This window comes from Megascapheus bottae, chromosome 19 (genome assembly GCF_031878675.1).
Source record: "Megascapheus bottae isolate mThoBot1 chromosome 19, mThoBot2.hap1, whole genome shotgun sequence".
Lineage (NCBI taxonomy): Eukaryota > Metazoa > Chordata > Mammalia > Rodentia > Geomyidae > Megascapheus > Megascapheus bottae.
In genome coordinates this window covers 27,073,683-27,097,326 of record NC_143527.1, presented here as the reverse complement: position 1 = coordinate 27,097,326, position 23,644 = coordinate 27,073,683, and the positions used below count along the sequence as shown (strand labels likewise).

Here is a 23,644-nt window from a genome sequence, read left to right as displayed (position 1 = left end):
TTCCTCTTCCTCCTCCTGCTCCTGCTCCTCCTCCTGCTCCTCCTCCTCCTGCTCCTCCTGCTCCTCCTCCTCCTCCACTTCCTCTTTCTCCTTCTTCTTCCCTTGTTTCCTTTTTCCTTGATGGTACTGGGTCTATAATTCAGAGTCTCATGCTTTTTTGTCTCATGTTCACCACTGAGCCAAAACTCAACCCTGTTTTTCACTGGTTGTTTTTAGCATAAGGCTTCTCTTTCTTCCTGCCCAAGTGTATACCTAGACTGTGATTCACCTACTTTCCTGAGATTTCTGGGATTGCAGGCATACACTATGATGTCTACCTTTCTTCTTTAGATATTGAGGCCTGTGGAATTTTCTGTCTAGGCTGGCCTGGAACCATGATCCTCCAATCTCAGTCTTATATATAGCTTGGGCTAATAGACATGTAATACTGTGCCCAACAATGGGTTTTAAAAAAGGTCTCACAACTAAAAAAAATGTATACTGATTTTAGATCATAATCATTTCCAAGTATGCCTCAACATAGCTAGGATTATAGGTCTGATACAAGGGTGTTCATCTATAGTACTTCTTAGTGTCATATTTTGGTTTTTAGAAGTATTGCTTCTTCCCATTCCCTTCTCATATTGTGGTACTCGCCAAACATGTACACTACTCATGTCTCATTTTATACATAGGTCTTCACATCTTCTACCAACCTATACTTGTAGACCACTAGTTCTCCCTTCATTTGTGTCGAATCTTCTGTTGAATCTTCTCTTTGCTCCTTAATTTCTTTATTTCTAATATGTACAGTTTCTTTCTGATTCTTATATATTCTACAACCCTACTTTGTTTTGTTAAATTTTTCTACCTTACCTACTTTCTTGAATGTACTTACCACAGCAGTCATGAATGGAAAACCAGTAAGTGTAATAGTATGGATGAAACTTGAAAGCATTATGTTAAGTAAAAGAAGCCAGTCATGCAAGAGTATATGTTGTCTGATTCTACTCAGAGGAAATATGTAGAGTAGACAAATCTATACAGACAGAAGGTAGATTAGTGGCTTCTGGAGACGGTAGGGTATTTATGTGGAAAATGAAGTGTTTGTTAATTGGTGTACAGTTTTATTTTGAGTAATGACAATGTTTGAAGATGGACTGGTGATAAACACACAATTCTGAGAATATACAAGTTATATAATTATATATTTTAAGGAGGTAAACTATATAATATGTGAATCATATCTGAATTACAAACTTCTGAAATGGAGGTGGAATAGGGTATTTTTAGAAAACAAAATATATGAAATTTTGTTTTCAGCAGACTCACTAAAAAATGTTAAAGTGAGGGCTGGGAGTTTGGCCTACTGGGAGAGTGCTTACCTAGCATGCATGAAGACCTGGGTTCAATTCCTCAGTACCACATACATGAAAAACGCCGGAAATGGTGCTGTGGCTCAAGTGGTAGAGCTCTAGCCTTGAGAAAGTTCAAGGACAGTGCTCAGGCTCTGACTTCAAGCCCCAGAACTGGCAAAAAAATGTTAAAGTGAGTACTTTATTGTTGGGATAATGTATAGAGGGGTTACAGTTACATTCATCAGGTAATAGGTGCATTACTTCTCAAACCTTGTTACCCCTTCTCATGTTTTTGCCTTCCTTTCCCTCCCTCCAACCCCTCTCAACCATCTTGTTTCCACCCTTCCCTTCCCTATTTCAAATAAACAAGTTAAATGTATATAAAACATACCAGTCAGATACAATAACCACATGAGATTAACCATAAGGGGAAAAAAAAAGAAAAGAAACAACTTTACATAGTACATTGAAAACAATAGAAGCACTCAGTGTAGGAGGGAATGAAGTCTAATAACTGTATTGACAGCTCAAAATAGTACCATCTTATGGGGTTACTATCTCAAAAAGCATGGCCATATGTATTAGTCTTTTGTCCTTAAGTTGTTGAGGAAGTTATAGCACCAATCTATAAAAGTCTCTTCTAAGGGCCGGGAGTTTGGCCTAGTGGTAGAGTGCTTGCCTAGCATGCACGAAGACCCGGGTTCGATTCCTTGGTACCACATACTTAGAAAAAGCCAGAAGTGGTACTGAGGCTCAAGTGGTAGAGCTCCAGCCTTGAGAAAAATCCAAGGACAGTGCTCAGGCCCTGAGCTCAAGCCCAGGACTGGCAAAAAAAAAAAAAAAAGGCTCTTCTGAGTCAATAAATCATGTTATCTATAGGTTAGATTGTTAAAAGTAATTCATAAAAGAATGCATAATCAGGGAGAGAAGCAGTAAGAGAAAGGAGATATGGCATAATAAAGAATAGTCAATGAAATCACATATGGAAATAAAGGAGGAAGAGAGAAAACAGAACATATACACCTCATATTTAAACATTATAAGCATTTGAACCCAGGCATTAGCAATCATTTTAGATTAACAGATTTATTTTTAGTGGTATTAGGGTTTGAACTCAAGGTCTTGTGCTTAGTAAGTGGATGATCTTACTTACTTATTTTTCAAATAAGGTTTATCATTTCTGCCTGGCTCAGCCCAGACCACAGTGTCCTTATTTAAACCTCCCTCATGGCTGGATCACAGATACACACCTCAGGCTCAGTGTATTGGTTGAGATGGCATCTTGCTAACTTTTTGCCCAGACTAGTCTTGAATCACAATTCTCCTGATCTCCACCTCCCAAGTAGCTTGGGTTGTGGGCATGAACTTTTTTTTTCCTTTTAGGGTGCTGGGGATTGAATCCAGAGCCTTGTAGCATGATAAGCAAGTACTCTATTCCACTACTTGAGCTTCAGCCTCCTGCCTCCAGACTCATTAACACATTTTTATTACTTTTACTAGAAGACTACTAGAATACATTTAAGAGTACTGTTCTCTACTAACAAGAACTATAGCATAAATATACTCCTAGTGTCTAATGTAAAATATAGTAGTGTTTAATGTAAAATCTACAAGATAAACTATGTAACACTAACTGAAGGAAAGATGTATGGTTGTGTTTGTAGCAGATAATGTAATCTTGAAGGCAAGAAACATTACTAGAGATAAGAAGGAAATCTCATAGTACAAAAAGAGTGGGTCCATTAGGAAATATTTGTTTGCAACTAGTAAATAACCAAGATAATTAAGTCAAGCTGACTAGAATTAAAAGGAAGCAGAAGGCTTCATGGTTGTAGTGGGAGATTTGCGTGCTTTTTTTTTTTTGAGGACAAGCAGATAAAGGGTAGTGAGAACAGAGCTCCCTGGAGAATCATTTAACACTGCCGCTGTTGAACGTGCATCCTTTCCATAAAGTAAGTTCCAGGGAACTTCAAAGGACTAAAATCACACAGAATATCTTTTTTAGAAGTCCATTGTACCATTAAGCTAGAAATCAATAATGAAACAAGATACCAGACATTTTAATTCCTATGCATTTGGAAATGATGTTAGGTAGCTCAAAATATCTCTTAAGTCAAAGAAGAAATCATGGAGTCTAGAAAATATTTTAAACTGAAGATAAGGAAGATATGACCTATTAGATCTGATGGGCTGTAACTAAATCTACACAGAGAAAATTATAATATTAAATGCATATCTAGTTAGCCTTCAGTATCTGTAGGAGACTTGCTTCAGGAACTCCTTCCTCCACATAGCAGATACCACAAATCTTTTATGTAAATAAATTCTTTATATTAAAATGGCAGGTTTTTACATAGAACCCGTACAATCTATGATGTACTTTCAGTAACCTCTAGATAACTTGTAGTACTTAACACAATGTAGATATTTCAGATTAGTTGCATTTAGAAATAACAAGCAAAATATCTGTACATGTTCAGTACCTACACAATTATTTTTCTGACTACCTTCCATCTGCTGTTGGTTGGTTGATTCCTAAGACATGTGACTTGTTTATATGGAGTGCTGACTATAAAAGGGAGAAGTCTGAACAATCTCAGGATTTGAGAGTTTAGAAAAAAGTTAAACACAAAGAATGTAGAAAAATAGAAGAACAGGAGAGAAAATAAACTTAAAAGTGAGGGAAAAATAAAAGTAGAAGTTGGTACTTTTGAGAAGTCTAAGAAAATTGATAAAGACTTTTCCTAAATCCTTTGGAAACAAGCAAGCACATATTACCCAGATCAAGCAGAAATAAACAAGAGAAAGAAGGGCCCACTACAAGTTCACCATATGCAAGAACTTAGCTTTGTGTGCCGGCTTACCAATGCACTTACGGGAATTTAGCTGACATGTTTTCATTCACATCCTAATCCCCAAACATTGCCATTTGTTTTAGATATTATATGTCAAAATGAAAGTACCAATTTTATCTGGTTTCTCTGGTGGCAACAGCTGGTTAACACTCAGGCAAGGACGGCACACAGTGAATCACCTTGAGGGCTTTTTGTCACATTTCCTGTGTTAGCAGCTGGCTTGTTTAAGCAAGGAATGGAAGATTGGCTTCCAGATTTTATGATCTATGATGGCCTCTGACTTTTCCCTGAATCGTTTATATACCTTCTCTTCTATTCCCACTGTTCTATCATCATTCAGGTCACCTTTAGATTGCCTCTGATAATTGCCAATGGCCTCTTCAAATATTTGTCGGCCCATTTCTGTTAGTGTGCTACAGAGATGCTCACACTGGTTCCAATTCACAGCCTCTTACTGCTGTAGAGTCAAGTCTAGTATTTACTTTGGCCAGGTGCTTTCCTGTACACCCTGGACTTGCCTTCTTCATGGTCTCCATTCTTCAGGCTCCCTCTATGCAAAGACCCTCATTAACTACTTCAATCTCTGCATAGAAAGAAAGATAGACATCCCCCTTTCCTGAACTCTGACCAGCTTTTGGGTGTTCAGTCCTGCCCACAGCTCCAAGTCTGTCCTGTCACCTTGTCTATCTCACTCGGGAACCCAGCACAGAACACAGAGCAGCAAAAGGCTGCTAATCTGAGTGAACAAATAAATAAAAGATAACACATATTAATAATCCTGAAATAGTGTTAATACTGTTTTTTTAAACTTCAATCAAGTGATAAAAAAGTGGAGACAGTTATCTCTAGACCTAAGTAAATATATGGTATTTTTTTCAAGTAAAACCTTTAGTGTATTTTCTGCTATTTGCTTGACGATAATGTGGCCCTTAAAATAATTCAAATATTTTACAGTATTTCACTTTGTTATCTGATATATTGAATTTATTTGTATTTGGTTATTTGAAATTTGATAGGGAAGGGGGGAAAACCAAGACGGAGGTAGGGTGGGGGGGAGGGTAATGGGTACCAAGACATGTGAAAGGGTATCAATGTATGTGAATTAATGCACCTTCTATCTGGCAAATATCATGTAACCCTTTTATTAATTACAATAAAAAATAAAAAAGTAATTCAAATATTTATCTATTTGCCCAATTATTGGCCTCTCCCATTAGAAAGTTCCTAATGGGAGCTACCTTGCCTCTATCTTGCTTGCCACACTTGGCAGGGTCCCTGCTGTTGTTTGGTGAGCTGTACACTCTTGTTAACTTCTAGAGAAACCTGAGGCTTGATTTGAAAAATGCCCAAATTGGTTTCAGAACCCTGCTACTCTTGCTTAGGTTGGTGGCCACAACTAACTCATTAAGGGTTTTTTGTTTGTTTGTTTTTTGTTTTTTGCCAGTCCTGGGCTTCAGCTCAGGACATGAGCATTGTCCTTGAGCTCTACCACTTGAGGCACAGCACCACTTCTGGTTTTTTTCCATGTATGTGGGACTGAGGAATCGAACCTGGGTCTTCGTGCATGCTTGGCAAGCACTCTACCACTAGGCCAAACTCCCTCATTAAGGGTTTTTGAGGAAATAAAATCCAGACATTTTTTTTAAGTAAATGGACCCATTATTTTTATGACTTATAAGTGCTAGATCTTCAAAAGTGTCCCTTTACTTAACCCTAAAACAATTATTAAAGTCTCTGGGACATACTTACTCTGAGGAGGCTGGAAGAATCTCTAGGGAGGTAAAAAGCTAATGTACATAGGTGGGTTTAGTCAGCAACACTCATTTTCTTCTATTATTGTGTCAATAAGTATTTTAGTCTTTCTCATAGGAAAATCCACCAGTATTATGTGCATTTCTTTATGTGAAATCATTTTGCCCCCAAATTATGAGGTGCCTTATATTGCCACCCCTTGGGATCTGTGGGGAGTTGGTTCCCACCTACTTCTGTAGGTGACAGAAATCTGTGGCTGGGCAAGTGCCATAAGTAGGATAGCATGTTATTTGCGTTTAACCTGCATACATACATCCTTTGGTGTACTGTATGTCATCTCTAGGTTACTAATAATCCCTAACACAATAGGAATATCATGGGAATAGTTCGTATGCTGTATTGTTTAGGGAACATGTCAAAGTACAATATCTGACATGTTCAGTAATGATGTTACTGAATATTGGTTTTAGTGAATGTGCATGGATATCTAAAAGGAATCGGTACGGGGAAATGTTCACATTAAAGGATAATGGAGAGAGTACCGCATCGTCACTATCCACGGAATGGTAGACATAGGGCAAGTCCAGGATTTGATCTTGCTATCTTCTGCATAGTAGGGGAAAGGGTATTTATAGCGTATAAAATTCTAAATGTGTACTTTAGGATTTTGTGTTGGTTTTTATTAAGAAGGGGCATGTAGCGTCACTTTTTAATAACATATTTAGAAAGCTCTCTTTCCTACATTGTTTTTGTTTGTAATTTAAGTCTGATTTTTTTGTCTCTGTTGCTTTTATAAGGAATCACAAAATATGAAGTGTAGTCAGAGGACATTGATTAGAACAATTTTTTAAACTGCCTTTTTTTTTTCCTTTTAAAAATCAGCCTATGAAACTACTACCAAAATTAGTTTAAAGGGTAGTCTCCATGTGTATTTATAGACTGGTTCAGTGCAAATCTATTTCAGGGCTACATAGAAATTTTTATTACCTCGACCGGAGTTGGCTGCAGACCTCCTGCCAAAACCCAGATAATCATTAAACTGCCCCAGTGACGCACCACCTCACTGGCTTAAGAAAGGGAAAGAATATATAAATCGAGACGTGACATCAGCCTTGTCCTAGATGTTTGATGTATTTTCAGGGATGGTGAGTCTGTTTATTCTTTTTGAGCATGCTGTCTGTAGGAACAGTCAAAAGAGTCTCAGCGTGACTTCGCACAGCCTCTTTACAAGGATTGGAGGGCTCTTTCTCTGTCTCCAGACAATGGGGACTTATTTTAATCTGGTGTGGTGACTCAGGGGGAGCAGCACAAGAGGCAGGGTATCTGGAAGGACCTTTTGTACAGCTCTGGGATTGGCTCCCTCCTGAGCACTCTCCCCAACCCCCATGCTAGAATCTTGGCCACAGGTTGACAGCCTGTTACCTGATAGGAGGTTTCCCTGCCATGCCACTGTCACTGCCCTTACATTCCCTAATGGACACCCTCATCTAATAGCCCCAGAACACCATCTTCCCACATGGCTCTCTGCTTTGTCTTATGTCCCGAAGTGCCCGACAATGTCCTGGCCACCAAACCTATAACCAAGAAAGGAGCACGGGGGACATGCTGCCAGGGGATTAGGGTTGACATGAAAATTGTTGGAGTCAGGAAATTCCAGGGCCCTTAAGTCATCTGGGAAGACATTGGACATGAGAGGCCAAGGGAGGGGATCAGGTTGCCTGGCTGTGAGCAGGAATTGAGGTCAGGGGCTGGGCAGGCAGGGAGGGGTCTGAGTCCTTCACTCTGTGGGGGGAAGCTTAGCTATTTCTGTCCAACTTTTATCATAATCTGATTGGAATCAACTCGCTGTCACTCTCCATTCACTTTGGACATGTGTTTTAGAAGTTTATAACCTAATTATCATTGAGAAGGTAGAAGAAATCAGTAAGAGTACTTACCACTTTGTTTACAGAAATGATACCCAGAGCAGAACCTTCTCACCCACCCCCAAAGGATTTGGGGGATCTTACTTTCACTGTGTCAGTCCAGCCAACAAGCCCTTTCTTTTGCTTCTTGGCTCATGTGATGGTTTAAATATTAATCTCACATGCCTGGGGTGCAGTGATGAAGTGGAGCTTGGAGAGTGTGCAGTGACTTGTTTGTGTCAGCCACCAGGCCATCAGGCTATTAGAATCCCCTTTGTGTCACAAGTCTCATTTTCTAAGGGCCTGAGTTGTTACCCTGGCCTCCACGTGCTTCCTGATCGACAAGATGCCACTTTTGCAATTGCATGTGCAATGAGTACAAATATAAAATTTGTCAAGGTCCTGCCTGTCTAGTAAGGGCCCAGGGTATGACATCTAGCATAGGAAATCATCTTTTTTTTTAGGAAGTAGATTTGGGTGATTTTCTGCAAGATACTTGAGTCTGTGCAGGGATAGATCCTAGGAAGAATTTTATATACATTTTGACAGTTTATTTTATTTATTTATTAAGATTTTTGCCAGTCCCGGGACTTGAACTCAGGGCCTGAGCACTATCCTTGGGCTTTCTTTCTCAAGGCTAGTGCTCTACCAGTAGAGCCACAACACCACTTCCTGCTTTTTCTATGTATGTGGTACTGAGGAATTGAACCCAGGGCTTCACGCATACTAGGTGAGTACTCTACCACTAGGTCATGCTCCTGGCCCTTATTTTTTAAAATTATATATATATACATATATATATATATATTTCTTTTTTTGTGGGTCATGGGGCTTGTTCTAGGCCTGGACCCTGTCCTTGAGCTCTTCAGCTCAAGGCTCCCACCCTACCCTTGAGCCAAGGTTTTCTAGAGGTCAATTGGAGATAAGAGTCTCAGGTTCTTTTGTTCTCGGGCTGGCTTTGAAACTTGATCCTCAGATCTCAGCCTCTGGAGTAGCTAGGATTACAGGTGTGAGCCACTGTGCACCTGGCTTTAATTATATTTTTTGAATTTTTAAAATGATTATAAAGGTGACACAGAGGATTACAGTTACATAAGTCAGGTAAACAGTACATGTCACTCCTTCCCATTCTCTCTCCCAGTTTTTTCCTTCTATCCCTACTCACATGTTCTATAGTTCATTTTCAACAGTGTCTAGTGTTTTAAAAAATTATTATTATTATTATTATCATTATTTGGCTGTTGTAGGGCTTGAACTCAGGGCCTGGGCACTGGCCCTGAGCTCTTTTGCTCAGGGATAATGCTCTACTACTTTGAGCCACAGCTCCACTTCCAGTTTTTGAGTGGTTAATTGGAGATAAGAGTCTTTTGGGGACTTTTCTGCTCATGTTGGCTTCAAATCATGATCCTCAGATTGTGGGACTTCATTTTGTGATTTGCATCTGGCTTAGAGCACATGGAGAGCAGAGGCCTGACAGGTCAGAAGCACAGTCCCTTGGTACAGGATGTCGGTGCCATGCAAAATAGCCACTGGTACCATTATGGAGGGGGTGACATCTATGGATGTCAGCATGCCATGGCTTCTGCCCCAAGACTTAGGCAGGGATGACAGATCTAAAAGCTAGGTCAGGGTCTCATCCCTTGTATAAATCTCCTCTGCTGTCCACACCATAGGTGCCTTAACTGACCAAGGAGGCCAGGATCTGTAAGTGCTGGTCCCTTGCCTAGGGATAGTGTTGTCTTCTAAATATTCATTGTGAAATCCTCAGGAATTTTGTGAGTCAGTTGTTGAGGAAGCATTATTTCTATTAATTATAGCGACTTACAGTTAATTAAACTATACTAAAAGCCATGGTAAGCCAGCTAGATACTGGTAGCTCACACCTGTAGTCCTAGAAACTCAGGAGGCTGGGATCTAAGAATCATAGCTTGAAGCCAGCCTAGGCAGGAAAGTCTGTAATTAACCATTAAAAGCTGGAAGTAGAACATCAGCCTTCAGAGAAAAAAAACAAAACAAAACAAAAACTAAGGGACAGCACCCAGACCTGAGCTCAAGCCCAGGATTGGTACATATTACCAGCTGAATTTTACAAGCATGTTTTCAAGTCCCTTGTTGAGTCTTGTTCTATGGAAAGGGTACAGAGTGATACCAAACTGCTGGCATTCAAATCTCACTGTACCATTTGCCAAACAGTCCCATTGGGAATGTAACTTGGTTTCTTTTGGGGCTTTTTTTTTAAACCTATAAAATATATTAACAAAGCTGTGAATCAGTGACTCGTATTTGTATTCTTCGTTATTTCTGAAGCTGAGATTTGAGGATTGCATTTCCAAACTAGCTCAGGCAGGGAAGTTCCTGAGAATCTTACCTCTGATTAACTATCATTGAGTCAAAAGCAGATCTGTGACTCAAGTGGCAGAGAGCTAGCTTTGAGTGATGAAGCTGAAGGACAGTGCCAGGCCCTGAGTTCAAGCCCCAGTGCTGGCACAAAATAAAAAGGATTAACAATGAAACAAAGACTTCTTATGGGAATCAAAGAACTTAATAAGTCATATGTTTATAAGAGGGCCTGGAAGATTATTAAACAGGTTGGTTAAATTACTATTATTATTATTTTAATGAGACCAGCATGGAAGAGACCTAGTGTCCTTTATGATGTGTTGTAATTTGCATATGTTGCCATTCAGATGGACAATGTTTCTTCCAGTTTGACTGCAAAAAAGTTGTAGATGGAATAACAATTCTTTGTCATGTGCTAATTAAGACCATAGAAAAGGAAGTACAGTGTTCATTATGAAAAGAAGCTTTATGCTCTCCCCACCAAGTTGGCCTTCCAAACCCCATAGGTCTTAATCAAATGGTCACCCCCACATCAGCATCTTAATTCCTACATCCACAGCTTCCCCATGAGTCCCTCTGGGTGTGACGTGGGCTGCAGGTCTTGGCTATCCCCAGTCTTTTAACGGACACTGACCTGTCCACTAGACACCAGTGAGCTCCCATCTGCTTACATCATACATCATGCTGCTGCTTCTATTTATGATTCATAGTTCAGAATATCGCCTGCTTTTTAGAATCACATGAGTGTAAGATAGGGGTATTTCTCTCCAGAGAACAGGCTGGGTATAAATACCACTCTTTCTCTTGCAGCTGGATGACTGTACCTTGCAACTGTCCCACAATGGCACTTACCTAGACCTGGAAGCAACACTGGCGGAGCAGCGGGATGAACTGGAAGGCTTCCAAGATGATGCTGGGTAAGAGCAGTCTCATGTCTGCTGACGGGACCCCACTTGAGGCTTGAGGCTTCAGAATGCCATGGCTTTGACCTCTACTCATTGTCGACAAGCAGGGCAAAGCAAGTGACTCATCACTGGTGATCAGACTTTATTTCATTTTGAAGGATTTTTTTTTTTTTGGTCCCCAGTACTGGGACTTGAACTCAAGGCCTCATGAACTCACAAGTGGAACTCTACTGCTGGACCCACACCTCTAGACTAGATTTTTGGCTGGTTAATTGGCAGGAGAGTCTTGAGGACTCTTCAAATTGTAATCCTCCGATCTCAACCTCCTGAGTAGTTAGGATTACAGATATAAGCCACTGGCACCCCACTTGAGAGACTTTTCTTGGAGCTAACCTACCCTGAAAACCCCTTCTGGTATAGTATAAACATGCGCATGGCATTTACTTTCTAAGTTATTTTTAATCTCTTGTATCATAAGTAAATCATTATTTCCCAGATCTTAGTAGACTCTGACAGTTGTTTTAAACATTGTCTTCAACTATTTACTGGATATTTAATTTTCTTGGCAGGGGCCTTAGTACATAGATTAATACCATGTCATCTTTTAAAGTCATTATTGTGGAGAAAAATAATTATTATGCTGATTAATATCAAATTATTTTGAGCCTACATCTGTTTTGCTTAATACTCCTGATCATGGAGCCAAAATAAAGTGATACTCATTAAACAACAATGACCAGAGATGTGCACAGAAAATGAACTCAGTTGGAATATGTCCACATTCAACCATTTATGTTCTTATGAGAATGCTGAAGTAGCCTTCTGGTGGGGCCTAGCCTCCTTACCTGCCCCTGATCCTTCTCCAACTATGTCCATTTTTGATACCATCAGTGATTCCTAGGTGAGCTTCCGATGCAGGCTGATGCTTCTTAAATAATGTGCATTTGTCTCAATGTGATATTCAGAGACATCCAGGTGTTGTGTGACATTACCTTGTCTAAGTTCAAAATACAGCTATACTTCATGAGAATACTGGCTTTCCATAAGGAGCTCAAAGAATTAGGGAAAGCATGTACCAGTGTATCCTCGTACTTCTTGGGTTCCCCCTCTTATCATTTCCTTCACAATTATGGTCACTTTTCCTCTAATGGTTCGTTTTCTCTTTGCTAAAAAAACCCATAAAGGCAGAATTGTGTCTGTTTGAGTATAGTGTCCAGCATTTTCTCAGGGACATAGGAATATGTGGATATTGGCAGCATCAGCACAGATAAGCAGCACACTTAAGGAGAGTCTATCCATAAAACCAGACACCCCCCGCCCCCCCCCTCCCCCGTTCTATGACTTGCATCCAGGCCCTTGTACTTCCCAGGCACAGTTTCTCCCTTTGTCTGTTTGCTTTTGTTATTTTTGGAATATGTCTCACTCTTTGGCCAGGCCAGCATGGGCCATGGTTCTCTTATTTAGGCATCTTGCACAGCTGGGCACATGTCTTGTGAATTTTTTGCTGAGGCTGGCCTCAAATTGTATCCTCCCGAGTAGCTAGGGTTGTAGACATAAGCTGCATGTCCAGCTTCACCATCATTTTAAAATGAACTTTATTAGATGAGTAGATTTGGGGGATATTTAAAAAATAATGTATCTGACAATGATACCCTTTTATGTAAGCTGTCAGAATGCTGGCTGATGGCAGTCTAATTGGATAATTTCATGGACCATTGATCAAACAGAACCCAGGATTACTGTGAGTAGATGAGGAATGTCTTTACTTGGGGTCATCCATATTCTGTTTGATGAGATTCTCTGTCTAACTAAACCTTAGTGATATGGAGATGGCAGCCCAGGAAAAATAATACTAGTATATTAGATAAATATAAATAATGGGAAACGAACACTTAATGTGCACCTACTATACCAAAAACTACACTGTCACCTTAATTTGTTATCTTTGCTTAATATTCAATTTTCCTAAGAGCCGGTTAATTGGTAGAGAGCTAGCCCGAGCTAAAGAGCTCAGAGACAGCACACAAGCCCTAAGTTCAAGCTTAGGGCCAATACTCCACCCCCACACCTTATTCAGGGAAAAAGACAGGGCCAGGTTGGTACATAGGTATGCTGACTTCTGTGTCTGTACCCCTCTTATACCTCCAGATCTTTGAGCAAAGACACTTCAGGTTCTATGCAACATGTCCATTTCCACCTTTGGTGACATAAGGCTAGTTCATATAGGGTTATCAGTCATGGTCTAAAATGCCACTTCCAGGCACATGGCAGGGTGGCTCCATCACTAGCAGTGTATCTTGCTGGTGATAGCTGTCTCCTGATACTGCAAGGTCCCCCACAGCTGTTCCTGGTGAGCCAGGAGGTCCTGTGGCAACTCCCCAAGGTTGATCTCATTCCTGTTCCTCCTCCTTGCCTTCCTTCTCCTCCTCCTCCTCTTCCTCCTCTTCCTTTTCCTCCTCTTCTGTCATAAGTCCATTCTATAGCCTCGTGATATCAGTTTTGATTATATTGAGGGATACCTAGGAGACCAGCAAAGCACACCTGGTGCATTAGAGGGTGTTTTCAGAGAACACTGACTTGGTAGAGAAGACTTGTCTTGAATGTGGGCTGTGGGCTGTGCAATCCTATAGGCTGAGGGACTGGGTGCCTAGAAGGGGAACAGGAAGCCAGTGAGCACAACCCCTCCCCCCTCTTATTCCCCCATTCCTGGCTGCTATGATGTGAGTAGCTTAGCTCTGTCACCCCCTCCCTGCCATGACAGGCTCAACTCTCTGAAACTAAGTTCTAAGAACTCTTCCTTTAAGGTCTTTTGCTCAGGTAAACATGAAGGATAGTGTGACAAGAAGGATATACTTAAGACATGGAAACTGTAGAGAGCTTGAAAGATGTTAGGTAACTCCACATTTGACAAATGGATTTCAAACTCACCTCAGACTGGGGCTTTATGTCTTTGATAGGGTCTTCATCCTTAGTGCCATCCATTCTTTGGAAAACCTTTTTTAATATATTGTTTTAATTTCGATGTATAGAGGGGTTACAGTTATATTGCCATCTTTGGAAAACTTTTAGGATGAAACATTATTACTCACCCGTCCTGATCTTCTGAAATCCATCTGTCCCTGTCCTGGGTTGCAGAAGATGATGGCATTGTGAGCTGTCACCCCATTCTCTCAGCTGAGAACCAAAGCACAAGGTGGACCCGGAGGGTTGGCCAGCAGGCAGTGCTGCTGAGCTTCTCCTCCCTCCCCTCTTCTCCTTTCCCCTCCCCGCTCCCAGCCCCATAGGTGCAGGTGTCAGAATGCATTTCCAGTATGGCTGAAAGTCCCTCCTAGGTCTGTTCCAAGATGTGATGGTGTGGCTTTTGGCAAAGACTGAATGTCTGAGGCTCATATTGTCTCCCATGATCGGTAGTTCAAATACAATTATTTCCTAGTTAATTGCTCTTTTGAGAGATGAACTTACCAAATGAAATTTTATTTCTGCTTCTGGTTTCTCTGTAACAATTATGGGAAGATGTTTGCTAAGAATTGTGACCACCTAATGAATATGCGTACTTGAGACTGTGGTAGCCAAGGCTGGTCTCAAAGTCATGATCCTTCCATCTCAGTCTTCTGAGTTCTGGGATTGCTGCATAAGTGTGTATCACCAAGCTTGGCCCAATTATGATATTTTTGCCTGCAGTGTGTTCTGGGAGAGCTTTCGTCCTAGAGGAATTTGTATCTCTGTTCTTGTCTGTTACTTTGCTTTTTTATGCCAAAGCTAAAAATTAACTCACTTGTTTAGAATGATCACTCAGGCTATTGCTAACCAGGGAAGGGGAGAAAGATTTTAATAGCGAAGGACAAAGCAATTATAATGTGAATAAAACAGAACAAGGTCTTTTTATGCCTTTCAAGACCAGAGAATTAGCAGACATAGCACAGTGCAGGGGAAACAGAAGCCTCTAGATAATGTTGACTTTGCCACTGTGTGACCTTGATGCTGCTACTCTTCTGAGAGTTCACAAACTGAGAACATTTGTAAAACTTCTAAGGACAAAATATTATCCAATCCCATTTTGCTCCCTGTAAAAGCAGGGGTTCTGGAGGGAGGTGTCTGGCACCCCAGGGCAGCATTGTATTGTGATGAAGGACACAAGCTTTGCAGTTAATCCTGGGCTATGTGACATGGAAATGTGGATTCTCCTCTTCACCTCAGCTTCCTTTTAAGTAGGGATGATCTAATCACAATATTGTCCCCTCCGGTTGTTATGAAGCAGTGTGATAATTCTCTGAGAACATTATACCAGTACCCAACCCTCAGCTCATATTTAAAAACCAGTAGTTGGCCAGGTGCTGGTAGCTTATGCCTGTAATCCTAGCTACTTAGGAGGTTGAGATCTGATGACAAATCAATAAACCTAACAATACCCAGTAGCTGATGACAGAACAGCAGAATTTGGGGTGGGTCATGACACAGTGAAATAAGAATTATTGAATTTTAGACCAAGTCTGTGCAGGTCAAGCATTCCAAGATGTTGCACTTTCGTGAAGAGAACCATGGTAGGGGCTTGTCACCACCCCGCGCCTTTGCACGGAAATTCGTGCCAGCCCACACCACTGTCATGGTGGTCTTGTGGGGAGATAATGGTCTTGGGAATGTGGGTGTGGCAGCAGATGGGGACTAGAGGGCCACAGTATTGGGGGAAGGAAAGGGAAGAAGTCAGAGGTGCTGCACCAATCCTTAGGCACTCCACACACAGTGACATCCTCTGCATGGGTGGGAGGGTTGTGAGGAAGGATACCTTGCTTGCAGGGGATGGATCCCACCAGACTTGTGGGGAAGGCCTACCTAGAAGAATATGCCAATTTGAGGCCTGCTATGGCTTGGCTCTCTGGTGTTCCCTTGACAAGCGGCAGTTCCAGAGCCCAGGTGCATATGTGAAGGGTCCATGAGCTTCCTGCAGTTTGTGGCTGACTGTGTGCAGTGTCCTCTCATTCTTCAGCCCATTCTCCAAGAGGCCTTTCAGAATGTCAAGGCTGAAGGGGAAAGAAGCATTTTCCACTTCTTTGAGTCTAGTATGAAAGCTAGCCCCATCTAATCACACGTTTGTCCCATTCCCCGAGCTTCTAGGGCTGTGAAGGCAGTTATCACCGAAAAGCATTTGGAGTCTGAGTCTAAAAGGCAGCAGCTGGAAACCCAAGGAAAGCAAGCAGGAGTCCCCTGCATCCCCAACCCAAGCTACAGGCAGGAGAGCAATTCCCTGTTCCCTCGTGCATCAGCATCAGCTGAGGCCATCAAATCAGCCCTGTGGTGAGCGGTCTGTGCCTTCCAAGACTGCAGTAGGCTCCAAATACTGAGCAGCAACATGTGCTTTGGTTGTGGAGGGGGAGAAGCTGGCTTTCAACAACAGGAACCATTGAGGTGAGCTCAGTGTAGTGCCGAGTAGGAAGACCCAGACCTGCATACCAGCTCTGGGCTAGCTCTAGGCCAGCTGGCTTAGAAGATTCTGGAAAAAAAAAGCTGCTTAGAAATGTTAGTCTCTCTAGATTCTGGCTTCAGGAGGCTTGGTGTGGAACTTAGAATCTTGCTCTTTAAAAAGCTAAGCCAGGAAGTGGAGTTACGCTAGCCTTGAGCAAAAGAGCTCAAGGACAGCACCCAGGCCTGGAGGTCAAGCCTCATGACTGACTGACCAAAAAGAAAGAAAGAAAGAAAAAAGCTAAGCCAGGTGATCAGACGTTTGGTCAGAGACCTATGACTTGGGTTTGCAATCTTGGAGAATATTGTAAACACCTGAAGACAGTTAACAATCCATCCCTTTCATGCCTAGCCATTGGCCCAGGGAGAGATGGGAGTGGGGCCCAGGCAAGGAAGAGTTTTCAGGTCCCCTCAGCTGATGCCACTGTGCAGAGAAGAGTTGAGAACCATGGAGGAGCAGGGCAGCAGTCTTGAACAGTCTGAAGTAGCCAGAAAAATGGAACTGGCTCCCACCCTAACTTGGCAATGCTGTTTCCGAATGCTGGCTCATGTGATGGGACAAAGATGGAGTCAGGTAGGAGTGGGGCCTGAGCTGGGCGGCTGGGGGGGGCGGGGGTTGGAGTCAGGAAGAGGAGAAATGGCCTGCAAAGAAGGGAGCCTTTTCACAGTTTGTCAGGTAATGAGGGGGCCTGTCTTAGGGGTGAGTGGGAGGAAAGTGAAGGAGCAGGAAACACTTTGATCTGGTATCTGTCAACTGTGGCTGGTTTGGGGATGAGAAGAGAGACTGGGGCCTGGAACAGTGTAGGGGAAAGGGGGAAGCAGGGAGACTGCTGGTGTGGAGTAAAGCCAGAGAATGAAATGTGCATGTGACATTAGATAGACACGTCCATAATGGGGGCTCATTTTGTGTAACATGTCACATGTTACTTGCAAAACCATGGGTGAGAGAGTGAGTGGTGGGGGCGAATGAGGAATTTTTCTACTTGGAAATTTTTATATAAGCCTCAAACCATAGCTAAGTAGACAGTGTGAAGGACAGTATGTTGATTCTACTATATTCCTTGGAAGCCAGGCTAATCCTCTCCTTCTGCTAATAGTCTTTAGTCTTCCATGCTTTATGTAATTACAGAAAGGCTGTTCCTGCTCCGACATCAAGGCAGGCAGTCATGGTTAGAATCCTGTCTTCTCTTTTTTGCAAACTGGGAAATCCCCAAGGCATGTTGGGTAAAATAAGAGAAGCTTATTTTCTTGTAGAGAGTCAAGATATAGGCAACACTCTATAAGAAGGGTGAAACAGCTATAGCATCCTCAAAATGAGATTCTCATCTCTGGGGTCAGAATGGCTGCTTTAGTTTTTATCATCTCCTCTCCACCCCAGCCCCCCAGAAAGACGGAAAAGGATGGAAGAATCTGCTTCAGCTCATGGATGCAAGATGCAATATGCAATTGTGTCCAGGTAACATCATTGCCCCATTCACTATGAATACTGAGTAACAGCTACTGGTCCCTGCCTCAGGCGGGAGACGTAAAGAGCAAATGTTGGTTATAGCAGGCTTAGAGCACCTTCCAGAAGCTCCAACAGCAACTTACACTTGATGTTCACTGATGGGTGTATATTGTTGCTCCTAATGAAATTGTAGTTATTGCATACGTAGCCAGTAGTGTCTGCCTCATCAAGAAAGGAGAAGACACCAAAACAATAAGCAGTGGAGAACAGCTTGCCACAAAGACAGGCAGTAAGAGGAGGCAGTGAGGCCAGGCACCTCAGAGGAGATTTTTAGGGTGTCTCCAGACATGAGGAAAGAAGGATAGAAGAGCTGACAAGGGAGAGCAGGATTGTCTGGGAGCTTTGGATGGGTGTCCCTGTAGGGCAGACGAGTGTGGAAGACGAGGAGAGAGAGAGGGTTAGATCTAGAACCGAAACTAAAAATGAAGCATGCAAGAGGAAGTACTCTATTATTTCAGACAATGTAGAAACAGGTATTTCAGCAATTCATGTAAGAAATGAATTTATGCTTCATTAAAGTATTCCATGAGGATAGCTGTATTCAAAAATAACAATTTAAGGACTGGGAGTTTGGCCTAGTGGTAGAGTGCTTGCCTAGCATGCACGAAGATCTGGGTTTGATTCCTCGGTACTACATACATAGAAAAAGCCAGAAGTGGTGCTGAGGCTCAAGTGGCAGAGCTCTAGCCTTGAAAAGTCCAAGGACAGTGTTCAGGCCCTGAACTCAAGCCCAGGACTGGAAACCCCCCCCCCAACAATTTAAAAATATTACACCCATCAAATACTATTTATGGAGAAGAGTTATCAAATATATGAAACTTTTTAAAACAAATGAATAAAATGTTATTTGAAAAAAAAAAATGAGGCACGGCCTGAATGTGAAACAAAGTTTCTCAGAGAAAGCAGAAGCCTCTATCACAATATATTAAACAACAGTCTCTGATACGGATTCACCAGTACATGAACTAAATAACACACAAATTGGACTCCACCAAAATTAAGACAACTTGTACTTCAAAAGACATCAGTGGTAAGGTGGGAACATAAGCCACAGGAGAAAAAAATATAACTTGTAAATCATATATCTAATATATCCAGAATATGTAGAGCTCTTATACCTCAATAGCAAGATAATTAGAAAAGGAAAAAAGGGTTTAAATAGATATTTAGCCCAGTAAGATATGTAAAAATAGCTAACAAGGTAAACAAGTGACCAAGGAGCACATGAAAAGATGTTCAATGTTGTACGTCATTGGAAAAAACATCAGTCAAAAGCACTTGACATCTGATGGCTTGTTGAGGATGATGACAGACAGTGGCTTGTGTTGAGACTGTGGAGAAATTGGGCCATTCATCCATGGCTGGTGGCAATGTAAAGTGGCTGCAGCTGCTTTGGAAATAGGCTGAGCGTTTCTTAAAATGTTACACATAGGATTTACTATATCACTCAAGCCATGTTTCTTCTAGCTAGATAACTGAGGAGAGATGACACAATTTGTCTAAATAAAAACTACCCAAAATGCTTGTACCCATATTTATAATTATCCAAAGTAGAAACAACCCAAGTATCTATCATGGATATACACAATGGAATATTTACTAATGAGAAGTGAAATGTGGACACATATCAAACAGATGAGCCTGGAAAACATTGGCTTAAGAGAAGGAAACCAAACACAAAAGATGACATGTTAGATGAGTTCCTAGGATAGGGTATAGAGTGTCTGTGACTGGACAAGATGCTTCTTTCTGGGACAATGAAAACATCTAATGAGATTGTGATCATTGAACAGATCCCTAAAAAGACTGGAGTTATATATTTATCCCAGGTGGATGATATGGTCTCTAAATTATATGTCACATGGTCTTAAAAGATACTGAGGAATGAGCTGGGTGCTTGGCTCACACCTGTAATCCTAGCTATGCAGGGGGCTGAGATCTGAGGATAGTGGGTTGAAGCCAGCTCAGGGCAGAAAAGTCCGTGAGATTCTGATCTCCAGTTCACCACCACCAAAAGGTCAGGAGTGGAGGGATGGCTCAAGCAGCAGAGTGCTGGCATGGAGGGGACAAGTGCTAAATGAGAATGTGAGGCCCTCTGTTCAACCTCAGTACAAGCAAAAAAAAAAAAAAGATTTCTCTGTGTATCTTGGAACTCCTTATGTCTTGCAAAGCGAGTGACTCAGAGTCTAGAAACCCAGAGTTACATACAGGAGGGACAAACGTCATCACAGTCCCTTGTAAAAGTTGCCATATTGAATTCTTTGAATTTGATGCAAGGAACAGAGAGTATCCCTTGAATTTGACATGAGGAACAGAAAGTATCAAGTAATAGCACATAGCACATACATCACTTAGAGTAAAGGGGAAGAGAGAGGGAAGAAGAAAGGAGAGATGACATGCAGACTAAAATGAAGTTAGCCATACAGAAGGAGAAAGAGAGTAGGTAGAGAACAAGGCAGAAATGAAAAAGAGGGAGAGGGAGTAGCTGGAAGCACTTTTTGTTTTGGTAGTACTGGGGTTTGAACCTGGTGCTGTGCATTTCCTAGGCAAGTAGTTACCTCTTGAGCCATGCTTTTTTTTTTTTTTTTTGCTTTTTGTGTATGTTTTGCACAAGATCTTGCATTTATGCCCCAGTTAGCTTGGGTAGTTATTCTCTTCTCTGTTTCCTATGTATCTAAAATCATCTTCAACTTTATATTGGTTGAAATGGAATATCTAGAACATTTTTCCTGGGCTGGACTTGAACTGTGATACCTGCAAATATCTGCCTCCCGAGCAGCTAGAATTACAAGGCTAAGTCACTGTGCCTAGCCACATGGAACCATTTCTGACAAGACTATTACCTAGCATTGTCCAGCCATTACCACATGCTGAGTATGCCTTTAGCATGCCACTTGCATTCACTGGTTGAAATCTCACATTCTCCAGGGAAGGTACACAGCATCATCATCCCGCTTAACAGATGAGAGAACTAAGGCCAGAGGGCTCATGTAGTAACAGGTAGAAGATCACATATAGCTGGCTTCTAGCTCTGTTTTTCACCTGTGGTTTACCAGAGAGACCGGACTGTATCTGATCATCCAGTGGCAACTGATTGTTTTGTTTGGATTTTGATCTTCTGAGCAAATTCCTTTGGGGAAGCACTATGCTTTTTACCCACAGATGACTGTTCAAATTCTCCATCATCTCTTCACCCCTGGGGCAGAGTGCTGGGTGAGACTTAAAGCTCTGGAGATTTACCAAAAGCTTTGTATTCTTTGGGCAACTGCAGAATAGTTAAACACACATTTGTACCCTTGACTATAATAATAAGCTAACTTCCTGATGGGATTGAAGAGTTAATTTGAGGGCATTAATTCTCTGTTGGCGGCTACAAGAAGTGATCAAGCCTTTGGTTCTGTGCCAGAAATAATGTTGAGTACTTGCTCTAATCTCAAGGTCTTTATGTGTTATTGTTGCAGAAAAAAAATATAAGTTTTCTTGAGAGACAGGGACAGAATGGAAGCATTGTGTCTTGGAATTCATATCTTGAAGTCTCCTTGAGTCACGTTAACTGTGTTCTAGTGTTCCCTGGTCACTGCAGTAGCCATGGCCTTGGGTATGGGCTCCAGATGGAGAGTGCTGACGATGGAAGGGTGGCTGGCATTGGCTGGGCTGATAAGAAAGGAATTTGACTGTCCGGAGGGAGTTTCAGGTCCTGCTAACTTGTCCTTGCCTCTGTGTCCCGAGGTCCTGGCACTGGAGGATTCTGATTTAACTCTGCTACACCATGGTGTGGCATGGCAGGGATGATAGCTTCAGCATGCCAGTCACGGGCAGCAGGGTCATGGGGAACATTCAGGGAGATTGTCTTTCTATGTGCTGGCTTATGTAGTGGAAAGGAGCAGGACGTAGGGTGGGCCAGCAGGCCGGAGATTCCAGTGCAAACCTCTCTTACAAACTTGAGTTTGCGGGAAAGGTGGAAAATTGCAAATGTAGGTGGTATTTGTTTTTACTGACTTAATGCAGTAAGTACTTGGTGTACCTCCTAGAGTCTAGCCCGGAACACTTGTCTGAGAGAAGGCAACTGGCACAGGTTCTGGGGTTAAACTATGTTGAGTCACACTCTGAGGCAATGTGATTTCAGCCATGTTACTCAACCCTTTTGAGCCTCAGTTTTTAGTCTTTAAAATGGCCACAGTGTTGCCTATTGCAGGAATTTTGTGACGACTAAATCTGTCTAAAGTATTTAGAATCTGAATCTACATGATCAGCATTCCAAAAATGTTAACAATGCTTATTTTTCTGAACTCGTATTGACATGATGTTCAGTTATAAGAGGGAATTTGATTGATTATACTCTGAAAGTTTTATAATGCCCCCTCCATAGAAGAAAATTTATTGGACAGATATATGTTCTTTTTAGACAGATGATATGTTTGTTTCCCTAAGAGAAGCTGAAAGAATTAGCAGAAAGACTTTTAGAGTGAATAAAGATGGCAGGATGGACATTTGCAAAGGAAATGCATAAATATAAATTGTCTTTACTAATCTGCATTGGCTAGAAAGACAAAGTAGATCAAAACTATCAGAGTTACAGGGAGTTAATTTTGCCTTCCTCTATACATTAGTGTATATCTTAAGATTTAAGAGTTATGTGTGAGTGACAGATTTCCGGTAGTATTTCTTGAGCAATTCAGATATATTTTTTTTGGGGGGGGGGTCATGGGGCTTGAACTCTAGGCCTGGTTGTTGTCCCTGAACTCTTCAGCTCAAGACTATCCCTCTACTATCCCACTACCATTTGAGCTACAGTGCCATTTCTGGTTTTCTGGTGGTTAATTGGAGATAAGAGTCTCACAGACTTTCGTGCCTGGGATGGCTTTGAACTGTGATTCTCAGATCTCAGCCTGAGTAGCTAGGATTACATGAGCAACTGGCACCTAGCTCTCCTCAGATAAATCTTTTTCTGTCTTGTTATATGTATATGGTTTAATTTGGCTGGCCTACTTGGATTTGAATTCAGGGCCTAGTGATTACTAGACAGGTGCTGTACTATTTGAGCCATGCTTCCAGCTTTTTTCTTCATTTTTTTTATTGTAATTAATAGAAGGGTTACAGTTATATTTGCCAGATAGAAGATGCATTATTTCACACACATTTATACCCCTTCTCATGTTTTTGTCCCCATTTCCCTCCCCTCACCCCCTCCCCTGATCTTGTTTTCCCCCTTCCCTATCCTATTTCAAATAAACATATATACAGTGTACCAGATAACAAAGTAAGATACTGTAACAATATGGGAATAAGCAAGGGACAACAAAAGAGATGAGAAATAACATAGTATATTAAGAACAACAATCACACATTATATGGCTCTTGTTTCCACATCCTGGAGGTCCTTTCATTTAGCCTCATCCTATATGGCCTTTTGTATCTAGGGAGCTATTGTAATCCTCTGCTAGGAGAGCCCAAGGTTTGTACTAATTTTTACAAATGAGGGAAACCATTGAGCCTATGTTCCTTTGGGTCTGGCTTACTTCACATAATATGCTTTTTTCCAAGTTTTCCATTTCCTTACAAATGGGGTGATGTTCTTTCTGACAGT

At 41.6% G+C, this 23,644-nt stretch overlaps 1 protein-coding gene across 10 annotated transcripts in view; it reads left to right on the top strand.

Moving 5' to 3' along the window:
• Fhod3 (formin homology 2 domain containing 3) overlaps positions 1–23,644 on the top strand; it is a 400,155-nt gene that overhangs the window by 33,614 nt on the left and 342,897 nt on the right. For all 10 annotated transcript variants that reach the window (XM_090353236.1, XM_090353234.1, XM_090353233.1 and 7 more), the window contains exon 2: positions 10,999–11,105. In XM_090353236.1, the coding sequence (XP_090209362.1) occupies positions 10,999–11,105 (107 nt within the window). The remainder of the gene's footprint in view (positions 1–10,998; positions 11,106–23,644) is intronic.